At 37.5% G+C, this 16798-nt stretch overlaps 1 protein-coding gene across 1 annotated transcript; it reads left to right on the top strand.

The window, feature by feature from the left end:
- Window positions 1–7177: 7177 nt before the first annotated feature.
- On the top strand, window positions 7178–10593 carry LOC128550010 (uncharacterized). The gene is made up of 3 exons (XM_053527840.1): window positions 7178–7724; window positions 8599–8681; window positions 9811–10593. The coding sequence occupies exons 1-3, from the start codon at window positions 7178–7180 to the stop codon at window positions 10591–10593; spliced, it is 1413 nt and encodes a 470-aa protein (XP_053383815.1).
- The last annotated feature ends 6205 nt before the right edge of the window (window positions 10594–16798 follow it).

The raw sequence follows: 16798 nt of genomic DNA, 5'->3' as shown, positions 1-16798 counted from the left end.
GTATATCTAACAACTTTTCGGACTTGAAAGCTCCAAGAGAAGCAAGGCTCTTATCAAAACAAGACGCTATATTTTGAAAATGGCATAAGCACTTCTTATTGACCTTCAGAAGCACAGCGATTTTATAAGCCAGCATGATAATTTCCTGACACGAAAGAATTCAACAGCCAAAGTGAGGTTCGAACCCATGGCGATGAGGTTTAGGTGGTTACAAGTCAGCGACCTTAACGAGACCAGTCGGCCACGGAGGTCCAAATTTAGAGTATTATTATAATCCTAATCCACTAGTTACATACTAGGACAAGAGTAATGTTAACATTGTCTTATTCATGAAGGGGCATAATTCAAACATGTTTTATAAACTCCATAACTCAAGAAAAGCTAGAATGCTTGTTCTCTAATGTCGTTATAGCGACCCGCCGAATGCCGCCCCACTGAATGTTTTGCGGGGCGATATTCGGCGGAATAACGTTCGGCGAGGCTATATTTGGCGGAGCTACGTTTGTCGAGGCGCTATATCGACGTTCAGCGGTTCGACGTTTGGCAGGGCGACAATAGGTGGGGGTGACGTTTTGCGGAGCGACTTTCGGCGGGGCGCCATAACAATGTTTGTCCTTGTGTAGCTGTGACAAAACAAAATAACGAAATAGCATAAATCAGCCACCATACTAACGGCAACAATGTCGGGGACGCTGTCTCAATGACTCAAACATTTTAACCAAATGAACATAAAAGCCCCATACAAGCCAAAGATACAGCACTAACATAGTCTGACATCCCTTCGACACTTAAGTTTGACCTTGGCTTTTGGGATAGTGACCTGTAGCCTGAGGGAATACTCCGTGTCATTGAGGTAATGATCTCTGCCAAATGAAATAAATGCAATATTCATGCGAAAATTATGGCGTAGACAAGATCTTGTATGATATTTTATCTTTAATAGTGACCATAATCTTAGAGATAGGGCATGTGATTTGAGTGCAACACTACGTTTCATTGAGAAACATTTTAGCTACATAAAAAATAGACAGCTCTATGAATGTCAAAGTTACTGGTCTGTCTTAGCTCAAAAGGGAGATCGCAGATCTATGAATTGCGGAGTCTTGAGTTCCATCCTCGGGCGAGGTTTATATTCTCCGTTACGATTAAATAAGACATTGGCCCAGTTGTTCGAAACTTTAACAGGCGATTAAGCTAACGGTCAATTAACTTTTAGAGTTACATTTCAACATTTTAGAAGACTTATTAAAACATATTATAATTTAAGAATCATCAACACTAAAATGTCTTAACAGTAAAATTAATACATCATTCTAGTAGTTTCCATCTTGCCTAATATTTTGAATCAAAATTTAACAGGCGGTTAGTTTAACAGCCGATTAAAGTTTCGAACAACTGGGCCATTGTGTCTTAAATCATTCGTCCTGCACGTGGCATGGAAGAATGATAAACAAGTATGAGATACTAGTCTATTGATATTGATAGTCATTTCCTGTCTGAAGATTGTTATGACTGTTCAAGAAATGTAGAAGCTATGGTTTTAAATAAAGCATCAAAGGCATGTTACGCTGTTTCAATTTTTGGTCCGTATAAAACTTGGCTGGGGCTTTTATGGTATTTGCATGGTTGGTTTTAACGTCGCACCGACGCAGTTGTAGGACATATGGCGACTTTCAAGCTTTTCATGGTTTAAGAAGACTCTATCTGCCTATATCATACACAAAGGAGGTAATTTGTATTATATCTTTATATCTCTAATATTGCAATGTCATGATTCTTTCTTTCCAATATGATATTAACATTATTTAGTGAGATTGTAATATTATACAACAGTCATGTGATTAATATGTTTAATGCAATGTGCGATAACTCTTACAAGTAATACTGTCCTAGTCTGCAAGTGCTAATTTTGCATCTCCATCAATAGAAAAACAGAAACCACTGAATTTAAAAAATACATGTATATGAAAAATATATCCCACGAAATGAATATTTCGATCGGTTTTAAAGGGACTGGCCTCCAGATCGTTCGACAACAAAACAATATTTTTATTTAGATATCTGAAAATTAATGCTTTTTTTCTTAAGAATGCTTTGAAATTTAATTACTGACAGACTATATGTTACGGAAACACATGAGAATATGTTGTTTTTAATACTTTTTACGATTAAAATCGGAAAACGTTTGTAACGCTTTACTCGAGGTAAACTGCCTCGATTACAAATATCCATATTCAAGGCGCATTGAACACTAAATCCCTCATAACACTATAGGTAGCGGAAAACTGTTTTATTGCGGCGGTGGTCCAAGTTCGATTCCCGACGCGTGCATCTTTTTTTCTTGATTTGGCATTTTTAAATAGTTTAGAAACAAAAGCTTATATTCTAATGTTCATAATATGACCGAACTTCAATTTGAAAGAAAGATCATTTTTTAGACAAAATCTGGAGGTCAGTGCCTTTAAAAGTTGCCGTTCAGAAATTTTGTAAGAGCATACTTTTATTAGACATAAGGAGTTGTAAATCAAAAATAAAATGCAAATGTATCTGCTTGATATGTCTTTTATTTAAGAAAAACAATTTCTGAAACTCTAAGAGACTATTCCTAGGGCGTTTACAATTACATAATATTACATTTGTAGACGATACGGCCGTACCTAGTCCTAGAATATTTATGAAACTGTTTAAGAAATAATGTATCTCATCCAGTGAGTTGTCGTTGAATAAATCATTGTTTGGAGTTCAGATGCGAAGGAATTATGTCACGAGGGCGCAGCCCGAGTGATATAATAATACGCATCTGAACGACAAACAATGATTTATTCAAGAGCAAATCACTAAATGAGATATATTATTTCTATTCTAACACGGTACCAAGGATTTTTAAGTATATCCTTGTCGACATTCATTAAATATTTGCCCGTTTTCAATCGGTTTCTTTTCCAGCGCGCCGCTATGCCGTTTGACGCCATAACGTAATAATTGTGACGTCAGAACAGTGATTTGTTGTATAATAATTCACTGTTTTCTGCCTTCTTTGTTTAATTGGAAAATGAATCGGATCGTGTTAGAATGAAGTATAATAATTGATATAATACCTTGCTTTTCTCTTGAAATTCTTTTACTTACGGAATGAAAGTGTTAACGTGGTGTCTGCAGGAAGAATTATTTCAAAATAAACATCAATAAAAATATTCCAATAAATAAGATGAGAAAAATACGCATAATGGATATAATAGATGGCCAGGATATGATAGATGGCCGTTAGATTATACTTATTTTGATTTGTGACTACTATTCTGCTTGGTTTCATTCTATGCTTCCAAAGGAATTTTTTTAAAGATTGAATTAACAATCACAACAGCAATCTGTAAGTGCCGTGTGGCGGCTGTAAAAAGTATCCCCGTACTTGGATTCAGTGTTGTTATATTTCCTTGTCCTTTAGGATCATGGAGTCCATTAAATTCAGATGTATAATTATAGTGTTCCGCTTAAGCCGGTGTCGCGTCATTATCACACGGTCGTGACTAGGTACGCGGTTTATATGTGTTTTTCAAAACTTGCCCTCATGCTTATTCTTTGTCTATTATTTACGAAACTTTGCATCCTCAAAGATAACTTTTAAAACTTAAAAAAACTTTATTTTGATTTTATGCTCTAGAAATTTAAATATATTGGTTTGAATATGCCCAATTTGACTTATTTTACCGACTTTTATGGTGCTTTTGAAAAACTTGCAAAACACAGTTTCTTATCTTTTCCACGAATTAATGAACTCCCCCGAGTTGCTACGCACCTAAATACCCGATTATTTTATACCCGCAGATGCAGAAATCATTCCAGAATAATTTTATGTATCATATTGGTATATATGTCTAAAATAGAGAAAAGTGAAAACTTCACAGGTCGCTCAACACGACAAAAATGAAACTGTTGCAGGCTCGGTTTGATTCAGCCTGTTCATGGACGGTAGTGGAAATGCATGCTACCGTCCACGCCCTCTAGCCCCGGGTTGAGCAGAACTCAACATTTACACATGCTAAAAGTACAAAAAAAACAATTTAGAGACATCCACAGATGTATTCAAACGGCAGTGAACATGGAACCTTCAATGATACACGTGTTGAGGCGTGTAATTCCATGAAGTGCGGCGTTTGGTCCCCAGATAAAGTAAAGGGTTTGCCCTAAACGAGAAAACAATGGGTAGAAATAAACAAACTGGAATTTTGGAAGGGGATCTGAGGTTATGGAGCCTGCGTATCGCAGGAACTGTGAAAAGACAAAATTAAAAAGCAGGCACCATATCCAAGGGGTGGTTAAACAATACCCAAGGCTATGAAAGCGGGAGTATTGGAACCACCCAGGCCGAAATGGTCATGTTGAGAAACTAAACAGTACCAATAACACAACATAAAAGTCGTGCTGAACGATCTGAGAAGATCGAAATATAACTGTTACAGCCCTGATTGAATGTACGGGGAGACTTTTTACGGCCGCCACACGGCACAAACAACGCTGCTGTGGTAATAAAATAGATAAAAGTGAAAACTTCACAGGTCGCTCAACACGACAAAAATGAAAATGTCGCAGGCTCGGTTTGATTGAGCCTGTTCACGGACGGTAGTGGAAATGCATGCTACCGTCCACGCCCTCTAGCCCTGGGTTGAGCAGAACTCAACATTTACACATGCTAAAAGTACAAAAAAAAAACAATTTAGAGACATCCGCAGATGTATTCAAACGGCAGTGAACATGGAACCTTCAATGATACACGTGTTGAGGCGTGTAATTCCATGAAGAGCGGCGTTTGGTCCCCAGATAAAGTAAAGGGTTAGCCCCAAACGAGAAAACAATGGGTAGAAATAAACAAACTAGAATTTAGGAAGGGGATCTGAGCTTATGGAGCCTGCGTATCGCAGGAACTGTGAAAAGACAAAATTAAAAAGCAGGCACCATATCCAAGGGGTGGTTAAACAATACCCAAGGCTATGAAAGCGGGAGTATTGGAACCACCCAGGCCGAAATGGTCATGTTGAGAAACTAAACAGTACCAATAACACGACATAAAATTCGTGCTGAACGATCTGAGAAGATCGAAATATAACTGTTACAGCCCTGATTGAATGTACGGGGAGACTTTTTACGGCCGCCACACGGCACAAACAACGCTGCTGTGGTAATAAAATAGAGAAAAGTGAAAACTTCACAGGTCGCTCAACACGACAAAAATGAAAATGTTGCAGGCTCGGTTTGATGGAGCCTGTTCATGGACGGTAGTGGAAATGCATGCTACCGTCCACGCCCTCTAGCCCTGGGTTGAGCAGAACTCAACATTTACACATGCTAAAAATACAAAAAATAAATAATTTAGAGACATCCGCAGATGTATTCAAACGGCAGTGAACATGGAACCTTCAATGATACACGTGTTGAGGCGTGTAATTCCATGAAGAGCGGCGTTTGGTACCCAGATAAAGTAAAGGGTTTGCCCTAAACGAGAAAACAATGGGTAGAAATAAACAAACTGGAATTTAGGAAGGGGATCTGAGCTTATGGAGCCTGCGTATCGCAGGAACTGTGAAAAGACAAAATTAAAAAGCAGGCACCATATCCAAGGGGTGGTTAAACAATACCCAAGGCTATGAAAGCGGGAGTATTGGAACCACCCAGGCCGAAATGGTCATGTTGAGAAACTAAACAGTACCAATAACACAACATAAAAGTCGTGCTGAACGATCTGAGAAGATCGAAATATAACTGTTACAGCCCTGATTGAATGTACGGGGAGACTTTTTACGGCCGCCACACGGCACAAACAACGCTGCTGTGGTAATAAGATAGAGAAAACAGTCCTACCAAAATGTCTGAGAAGGTTACTAAAATCTAGTAGGGGCTTATCAGCTAGGCAAATAATCTGTGTAGCTGTTAATATCCCATAAATCTCCACGGCTGCTGTGCTGACCGACAGCCTCACATTAAGTGCCTGCTGTTTGATCTTATCTTACATAAAGTAGTGACCACAGTAATGCCACATGTTTTATGCTTTTTCACTAATCATAACATTTGCAGTTTAGCAGAAACCACAGGATCCACTTACTTTACTGTATATATCAAAACAAAAACTTACTTAGTTGTTAAAAATGACAAAGTTAATCAAGAAGTTTTGAGTTCAGTGCTGGAAATTTACAAAAGTGTAGCAAAGCAAAAACTATTTCAAAAGGAATTTATGGACAAAATAGTGATTGATGAGGCAGATCTTGATACATTAAGTCATAGTTACAAGGATAATTTTAACTCCGAAGAATGGTCAAGAATATGTTTTTTTTGAAAATCATTTCCAACGTGAGCATAACCTGAATATAGTTAATGAGACATACGAGAGCTTGGTTTCAAAAAAAAAACCCTTTTATATAAAAGGCTTGTAAATGCTAAAGATACAGCAGGTGCTTTAGCAAGTATTTCAAAGCATGAAATAACTTCTCGGCTGAGACGGAAGGAAATGGCTGAATGCGACAGTCAAATCAGTGTGTCAGCTACGAAGAAACATAGTCCGCTGGTGCTTGAGCAAGATGTAATAGACAGCATTCCATATCAGTCCATTTTAGAAAAGTTACTTTGCATAGACTGCACCAACATTTGTGTCCACAGCCCATGTCTTCATATATACATAGAAATTACAGATGACAAGGCTGAGTATTTCTCTGATGTTGTGACCACCATTTCAGCTACAATTGACAAAAGGCATGGAGAGGTATGTGCCGAGATTATTTTATTTAAAAGTGAAACTTACAGTGTTACATAGATTCAGATGGTGAGCAAAAAAAGATTCCAAATGAGGGAAGATCTACTGACAGGAAAATTGCAACAGGATGTAGTCCGTGTGTGGCAGAATAAGTCTATAGAAGAAATAGTTCAGGAAGATACGGTAAACTGCAACCAGTGTTTTTCACATCCGTTCATAAAACCACTGTCTGTCAAGTCCTGTGACATATTTAACGAATGGTACATTGAAACCCAACTGATCTGCCAAGTACTTCTAGAGTCTATTTACAAGGCTACGCTCGTGAAAGCTGATGACAAGGAAGCCTTCCTTACAAAGTGATATACAAGATTATACAGTCAATATGATTCTCTACTGAATATTTCGAATAGAAATTACTTTGGCCTTGTACAAGATATGAATACACAGGAACTAACTATGAACTACCAGTCCATTTCCACCGTATTTAATGTAGCATCATCAAGTGGGATGACACAGAGTATAACAACTGCTGAAGAAAAATTGAAAAAGAGGGCGCATAGTGAAAAAACTTACTATAACAAATATCTTCGGAAATATCCACTTCGATATTCCACTTTAGCTGGGGAAAAGTTGGAACACGTAAGCTTAAGAGATTGTGTTCTCATTTTAATGATGGACAACCTTGTTAGGTTAAAAAAGCGTGCCGATCCAGATCCTGGTGAAAGTAGAACTATGCAACTGTGTACTTTGCCTATCACACTGGAAGGTATACCTCAGGACTCATCAGATGTGAGAAGCTGGCACGCGGATGCATGTGAGCAAATTGACAAAAGCTGCATTTGCAAGGAACGTGTACAGCTTACTAGCAATGATGTTGGTCCCTTGCTTCTTAATCTGTCCAGTGCACAGACATCTCTACTTACAAACTTTCAGAAGCTTTGTTGTTTTGGACACAGGGATATTTGGAAGAAAATATTTGAAGGTAATTGTCTCTTTGCATGTTGCAGGCAAAATTTAACCCTTATCATACTGGACACGATCGTGTTTGTCATTGCGGCCAGTGCAGATCTTGATCATCCTGAACATCAGTGTAGTCTGATCAAGATCTGCACTGTTCGCCATTCAGTCGCTATCCTTTTGACAAAAACCCCTTTAAACACTTAATGGCACTGTCAAAATTGAAAGATGAACAAGTTCATTATAAAATTTAGCAGGGGAAGGGTTAAGTTTGTTACAAAAATTTTAAGATTCATCCGTCTGTATGGTAAAATACTCTTAAAAATATAGATGCGTTGGAAGCATGAAAACACATCAAAAGCTAGATCTCGAAAATAGCAGCCTGATTGAGGCTGTTAAGCGATTTTTTTTCAAAATGATTCAGAAATGAGAGGACTAAAGAATATATATGAGCCATGCCATGAGAAAACCAATATAGTGGCTTTGCGACCAGCATGGATCCAGACCAGCCAGCGCATCCGCACAGTCTGGTAAAGATCCATGCTGTTCGCTAAACGTTTCTCAAAGTAAAAAAGGGATTGAAAGCGAACAGCATGGACCCTGTCCAGACTGCGCCGATGCGCAGGGTGGTCTTGATCCATGCTGGTCGCAAAAGCTACTATGTTGGTTTTCTCATGGCGCGGCTCATATAACTACATTGTGGATGAAATTCTGGTAAAATATTTATTGTGTTTTTGATAAAATTTGAGAATTGAATACAAACTTAATAGTTCATTGTACCTTGTTTTTCATTTTTATATGGAAGTTGGAATTAAGAGAGGAACTTGGCTAAAATAAAACAAATTATCCACACTTTTACCGAACTAGTGTTAATGAGAGTTACCTACAATTATTTTCAGACGACATACATTGTGTCAACATGGACAACATGATCAATGCTGTAGACATGTCATTAGCCTCATTACAGTTGGAAGACGTAGAGGTAAAAAATTCTGTTATTGTATATTGCTTTGCTGTGATAGAAATCACAAATGTCCCAGTCGAAATTGATGGTTTATTACCATGTTAGTTCATAGTTTACCATGGTAGTTCACGGTCAAGGGTCAATGGTTAACTATGGTTGACCACGGTTGACTATGTGCAGTAATTGGCACCAGGGTTATAGAACATGGTATCAAACCTTGGTCACAAACAATGATTGACCAGGGTTTTTACCATAGTCACAAACCATGGTGGACCATGGTAAAAAATAACAGTTGAAATTGACATTTTATTACTATGGTAATTCATGGTTAACAATGGGTCCATAGTTGACCATGGCTGTGGTAATTGGCACCATGGCAATTGAACATGGTATCATATCATGATCAAAAACAATGATCGACCGTGGTGGTAGACCACAGACAATCAAGGCCGACCGAGGTCCACGACCATGGTCGACCGTGGTGATTATTGACTATCAAAAACTGTATAAATATAAATTTGAAGGAGCCATTTATTTTTTCAAAAGAGCTGAGATGACAACAAATTAGAATCAGACTATAAAAGTTTACGTTTGAATCTGTCTATAAATGCAGGAAAACTATTCTATAACTAGGAAAACCTTGGGAATCAAAATGCTGTCAGGCGTATTGTAAAACTTGTCAAGTGTGAAAATTACTAACATGACTATGGTAGTCCATGGTCAACCGTGGTTGAAAAATGTTGACCATTACTTATCCTCTTTTCTGACCATGGTAGACCATGGCCAGTCTTATCTCACCATGGTTGACCATGGCTGACAGTGACCCTGACATGTTTTCATCATGTTTTTTTGTTGGTTGACCACGTCAGTTCATGGTCAACCATCAAGTACTGTGGTGACCATGGTCAATCATGTTCATCATTTTGTCAAGGGTTTGTTTCTGTTTAGTATATATTATTAATATAAAGTTAAAGAAAGAGTCCCATTTTATTATTAATCAGCTATTGATGTAATTGAAAATACTTTGTTGTGTAATTTGTTGAGTAGCTCTCTGAATAATAGGTACAATTTTGGAATATAAAAAACTAATTACTTACTTTTAATTAAATCATTACCAAAGAATATATATCTAATAATACTATTTCAGCTGGAAGCAGATATTTCTGACTCTGACATACATGATTTCGAGAACTTGGCGACTACATCATTACACGATGCCCAAGAAATTGAAGATGAAGATCTGTCTAATATTGACATACAGAATATGGAAATCCAAGATGATGAAACCGCATCAGATGAGAATGAGACACTAGAGGATTCCTTTATCTTAAAAGTGCTTACGAGCGATGATGATGAAGAAATATCTGATGCAGAAAATCTGTCTTTGAAAGAGAAAGAAGATGAAGGAAATGAGCATTTGCAACGATTACTAAGCCAATTAGGCTTTGTGAAGTATAGTTCTCCTGCTTTTCTTACAAAACACCCACCACCCGCTATCGGGAGAGATGACGACATCAAAAAGCTGAAAGAGGTCCTGGACGATGTTGCTATTAAGACCGACAGCATGCAGAAAAATAGTCATAAAATTCTGTTCGCACCTGATCACAAAATTGCTTCAAATTTATTCAAACTAAGAGAAAGCAACAAAAAGTATGATATTTTTCTTCCCGAGTTCCCATGTTTGCACCTGAGGAAATCTAAAATTAGAATTCTGTGTAGTGCTTACAAGGATGCTGGTATAATGCATATTCTTGAATATATGAGAGATGAAGAATTTCAGGAATGGCGCAAGCTCATCTCTGCAGAACACATTGAAATGGCCACTCGATACATTAGAAGGTTATCAGTTGCTCTGCATATTGCGTTCTTCATCAAGTTCTTTCAAAGTTTGGAGGCAGTTAAGCAACAGTCCCTACAACATAGACTATAACATGGTGAACAAGAAGATCAGGACTGGGCAGAGTTTCAGAACTTTCTTGAAAACGGACGGAGGAAGAATGGCACCTTTGCACTTCACTATGGTATAATGGTCCACTGTGACGAAATCGGTGCAATAGCAATGGGAGAGCGGCTAGGTGGAGAACTTGGTTATACCCTTCTCTTGGCAGCCGTCAAATCGGGTTTACAATTTTCCTTCATAAATGGGGCAGCATCATACGCCGCTTTCACAACAAAGCTTCTTCACGAGTACTACAAATGCGGCCCATATTACCAGAATATGAAGCATACCCTATTCAGTACAACAATTTCTGGGAGTGATGTAAACTTTGCCCCAGACACACAGCGAGAATTTGAGCACAGAGAAGCATTAAAGGCTTTCCGGTCTGGGTCTACAGTGAGTTCCATACTACCACGAATGTCATTACTAGACACCCTGAATGACGCGCACGAGGAGACAAGGCAAAAAACAATGAATAAAAATCAAGCAGATCTTCTTGGAGTCAAAGCTACAAGCACAGATGTAAAATACATTACAAAGGTAATAAGTCTTGTGCTGAGGCGAGAAGGTATTTCTATGACAGATGACGCAAATGTCTACAATGTTTATGATGCCAGAAAACCTCTTTTGACCCGCTCAGTACTAGATCAGACAACAGAAGAAATAGGACAATATCGGGTCAGAAAATATGTTGCCAACAGTAGCCTGTTTGGATGTTCAAAGAGTGACGAACCTGACCTGCATAATGTAAATGTGCCGAAGGAACTATTGCAGAAAGTCAAAGCTTCTCGATGTGTTACAATTAAGCGATCTTCAGTTAGAGCTTCAGACGAAAATAAAACCGTCCGAGAAAAGAAAGAAGAAAAACGAATAAAGATTGTTCGACGGGAATTTAAGAAGATGGACTGCTTAAGTTCGGATATGAATGCTTGTCAAGCTATTGTAAAGCCGGATTGCTCAAAACCAAAGGTTATGAAGTCAAGTGGAGTTAAGAATATACTTCTAGATGTTCTGACTAAAAGTTGTGATTCAGCTGACAACATCAAACCCGAAGACTGTGAAAAACACTTTGAGCAGAAAAATCTTGTCTACCTATCGAAAACATCATTTCCAAAACAACTTACACAAACAGCGATTGTATCAACCATTGAATTTGCTGGTATGAAGTTCAAAACCAAGTCATCATCTGGGCAACAGTATATCAGATATATTGAAAATGCAGTGTTGATGAAGACAAAAATTCAGTTTCCTCAAGTTCATCAAATTGCTGTGTGTGAGGAGAAGTATCAGTTCACACCCGACGACTTCAAATCTGCTACAAGGGCCCAAAGACAGAAGACATCTCACTGCAGTATCGCCCATTTAAAAACTGATGATGAAATACTGAGTACGAATAAATTTGACAAGAAATCTATCACATCCTCCTCTGAAGGGAAGTACCTCATAAGTACATATCTTGCAAAACACCTTGATAAAATAAATCTTCAGGCAGATGTCACTGTTGACGTTGACAGTGAACTGAATCTGTTTTCATGTGCGTGTGAGAGTATAAAATGTGTTCATCCAAACAAGAAGTATACACATCCTATCCGAGCTATATTTTCTACAAGATCACCAACAAAGATTGAAGTTCTTGAAAATATTTATCAAACAAAAGGGGAGGCTGAAATGGCCCAAATAGACTGGCTTATGGAATATGAATCATTACTTAAGGACGGCGAGTCTGTCGTGAGTATTGTTACGTCTGGAGACATAGACGCCATTGTCCTTCACATCTTTGCAGTTGCATCTTACTGGCCACGAGCTGCTAATGACCAGAAAAGCTTCAAACATGAAGTTTAAGTGGTTCTTCACAAACCAGGCAACCTATATGATACTTACAACATCACAGGTATAATTTCTCTGCTTGAAAAATGCTGGAGTGATAAGTATATAGGACAAAAGGTTGCACTAGTACTCAGTTTAGGAGGGAATGACTTCTTGCCTAAATTTCATGGAATTTCACACAAGAAGACACTAGAAACCTACACGAGTCAAGATATATTCAGATCAAGACTCTTCAAAATTGAGACAGATGAGGAGTCAGGAAGTTTTACAGTATCGTTTGATTCTGCCATGTACAAAGAGATGATAAAATACATGTACACTCCAAAACATCTAGACCCTAAACACTTCACCTATGAAGAAATGAGACAACTATCAATTCTACACCCTGGAGCAAAGTCTTTATTGAAGTATAAAAATCCACAAAACTGGATGCCTCCAGCATCAGCAATTGAACAACTTAGCAAAAATGTACAGTGTCTTGCTGAATACTACCTCACCGCTGGGAAACATGATGCACCCCTGCCAAACTTCCTTGAAAACGGCTGTCTCCAGCGGTTACCTGATGGAACAATAGAGTACAACCTTGGTAAGGACTCTTCAATTAAGGAAGTTCAAGAGGCTTTTACCACAGACCATGCTGACCTCTTAGGCAGAATCAAAGATAATAAGAAAAGAAGGCAGGACGACACCCCACAGAAAGGAGCAAGACGAAAATTGAAGCCAAACGCCACTTCAACTCCAAAGTAAGTATGGTTACTTTTAGCAATATTATGACAGTAATATATCATTTGAAAATATGCTATCATTTATAATCATATACTGGCAATTTCCACACTTTTTCATTCAAAATATCTTGGGATATTTTGCTCATTTTAGACCTTTACCAATGAATGAATTAAAGACAATAAATTAATGTGTCACTGAATGTCTCATTACCATTTTCTAGTGCACAATGATATATAGTGAAACAATAAAAAAGATAGGTCATAGGTTTTAAACAAAAAATGACCAGCTCAGGTCACATAGAAGGATTATGACGTCATCTTGCTTTACACTTTGCTTAAAACATTTTTCTCTTCCTTTCAGAAAGTCCTGTGAGAAAAAATAGAACAGAGAATACCGCCATATCATAGGACTGAACACTTGTGAAATACTATTGAGATGCATTTACTCGAATTACAATCAAACTTTAAAAAACAATGACTGTAAAGACCAACCATAGGAAATATAATCTTTGTTAGAACTACTTATAGTACCGTGACATTTACATGTACATAATGATGACAGTATATGTTCCAACATCCAATATCCACCAAGATAGCTATTTTTAATGCAGCTTTCAAAGAAAATCATATCAAAGTGTCAAATCAAATTATATTATTGGTATTGAATGCATGCAAGAACATAGTATAATGCTGTAATTTGTCTATACATGTTTGTTCTTTACTCCTTTACAACTTGCTTTTTTTGTAGAATACTACTACAAAATGATATCTTGACATGATTGTTTTGTTAACAAAGGTCCAGTAACACTTAGAATTAACTTACCGAATATTATTTGTTGTTGACAGTTTATTAATAACACTATAGGCTGTTTTATTTTACTCTAACACAAGTAACCATATATCTTTCTGTGACATTTTAGTCGTTTCTGCATGAAAAACAGTTATCAGAACACATTTCTCTCTTTTTTTATGTAGGTTTAAAAAAGATACTATGCTATATTTTTGTTGAATAATATAACTTAAAAAGCAACACTAGGATTGTTTTCTTTAAGTTAGCAAATTAAGGTCAATTATTTCATAAAGATAATTATCTGTCTTGATTGCTACCCATAATTATTACTGTTACTGGGCCTTTAAACTATTTCTTTACTATTACTCCAATATGGACTGCTAATTGTTATTGTAAGTGATAAAAATTAATTTGTTTAACTTCATAGGTTCATAATTATGTTATACTTGAATTCCAAGTATGTTAAATTTCCTTAGCATTTTCATACAAAATACATTTAAGTAATACAAAAATTGTACCTTTTTCTTGAAGCAAAAGGTTATTCCTGATGAAATGAAACCAAAAAACATACAAAAACTGGGCCATAAAAACTGACCCTAATGTTCATCTCAATGTCAAAAGTTGAACATGGAGAAGGGTATTGGTAAATTGATAGGGCTATTAAAAGCCAATCTAAAGATATTATCTGTAACTCTCTGGCATTCCATGTAATTATGATTTCACGCCAATCATTTACCCTCAGATTAGAAATTCTGGGAGAATTTGAACTCTTTGGACATTTTAGTAGGACTGAAAAGTGAACACTTCACAGGTCGCTCAACACGACAAAAATGAAAATGTTGCAGGCTCGGTTTGATTGAGCCTGTTCATGGACGGTAGTGGAAATGCATGCTGCCGTCCACGCCCTCTAGCCCCGGGTTGAGCAGAACTCAACATTTACACATGCTAAAAGTACAAAAAAAAAAAAACAATTTAAAGACATCCGCAGATGTATTCAAACGGCAGTGAACTTGAAACCTTCAATGATACACGTGTTGAGGCGTGTAATTCCATGAAGAGCAGCGTTTGGTCCCCAGATAAAGTAAAGGGTTTGCCCCAAACGAGAAAACAATGGGGACAAATAAACAAACTGGAATTTAGGAAGGGGATCTGAGGTTATGGAGCCTGCGTATCACAGGAACTGTCAAAACAAGTACCAATAACACGACATAAAAGTCGTGCTGAACGATCTGAGAAGATCGAAATATAACAGCCCTGATTGAATGTACGGGTAGACTTTTTACGGCCGGCACACGGCACAAACAACGCTGCTGTGGTAATAAAATAGAGAAAAGTGAAAACTTCACAGGTCGCTCAACACGACAAAAATGAAAATGTTGCAGGCTCGGTTTGATTGAGCCTGTTCACGGACGGTAGTGGAAATAAGCTAAGACCACCCGCGTGATTATCACGGCTATACCCTAAGCCGTGTGATTCTCACGCCGCCGAGTAATAATCACACGGGTGGTAATATTACCGCGCCTGTGATACTCACGCGACACCGGTGCTAATTGGCATAAGAGATTAGCACATTTCATTACCTCTTAAGAACAAATTCAATCAAACCGAGTCTGCTATTATTCTGCTTGGTTGCATTCTATACTTCCAATGGATCTTTTTACATATTTTATTGCCTTTTTTAACCTGGGAATTATACCAACGTTTGTTTTATATTAAAATATGTAATGTGTTCACCCACTGATATTTCCTTAACACACCAGTATAGATGTTAAAGCAACACATTTAGCTTCTCCTTTTAAACATACAATGGTAATAAGTGAGTTATTGCAATCGCCTTTTGTCCGTCCAATACGCTTAACATAAACACAATAGATACCTAATTTCATGAGAAATCTTAATGAAAAAGCACAGTACGTATGAATGCACATAATGGACACATGGTGCGTGCCTGCGTACGCGTGTATGTGTGTGTGTTCGGTTTAGCGTCTTTTCACAATTTTTCAATCATACAAGAGGCGGTGTCTACGTTTTTTTTTTTTGTCATTGTGAGAACAACACCCGACCTTTTAGTGCTGCGTTACTGGAATATCACACCACAGACAAGGGACATGACACCCCATCATGTCACATTATACTGACACCGGGCTGACCAGTCCTAGAACTATCCTTTTGATTCTCAGCGCCAAACGAGGAAGCTATAAGTTCCATCTTTGGTATAATACATAAGACCACATGTATATATGAAACTCACATAATTGTAATGTATATGGTCAGAAGTTCACAAACACTTCAATATGATCAATATAACTCGAATAACACCGTAGTAACGACGACTGTTTGAGCAAAAATTGAGATGTTTTTCACTTTGTCAACACATTAGAGGCCACCTCTCTTTAACAGTTATCGAAAACATAAACAATATATGTTCAGGAGATCTCATACGAATCTCGTTTGTATTAGTAAAAACGCTATACTTCACACTTAGTGGCATTCCCTTAACGTATATTGTATGAAGATCATAGGTAAAATTGCTTAAATCACCAGCGATATGTCCCTTGATTTAGTGCCATTTTGCTATAAAACCCAAAGTACATACTTAGGTTAAAATCTTAAGTAACCATCTTGTTTCATAATTATGCCGTCGGAGTCCTCGAACGGTGCGCATTTAAAATCGATGACTGGATGAATAGAAACAAACTGAAAATGGACACTTCAAAAGTTTGGTAGCAGACCTCAATTGGACAAATGTTTTGCAAATTAGATTAACATTGCTGGTGATGATATCAAATGTGAAAGCACAATTAGATATCTTGGTGCATTTCATGATGAAACCTTGAACTTTAAAGATCATGTA

This window comes from Mercenaria mercenaria, chromosome 17, assembly GCF_021730395.1.
Source record: "Mercenaria mercenaria strain notata chromosome 17, MADL_Memer_1, whole genome shotgun sequence".
NCBI classification, from domain to species: Eukaryota; Metazoa; Mollusca; class Bivalvia; order Venerida; family Veneridae; genus Mercenaria; species Mercenaria mercenaria.
This window is presented reverse-complemented; position numbering and strand designations above follow the sequence as displayed.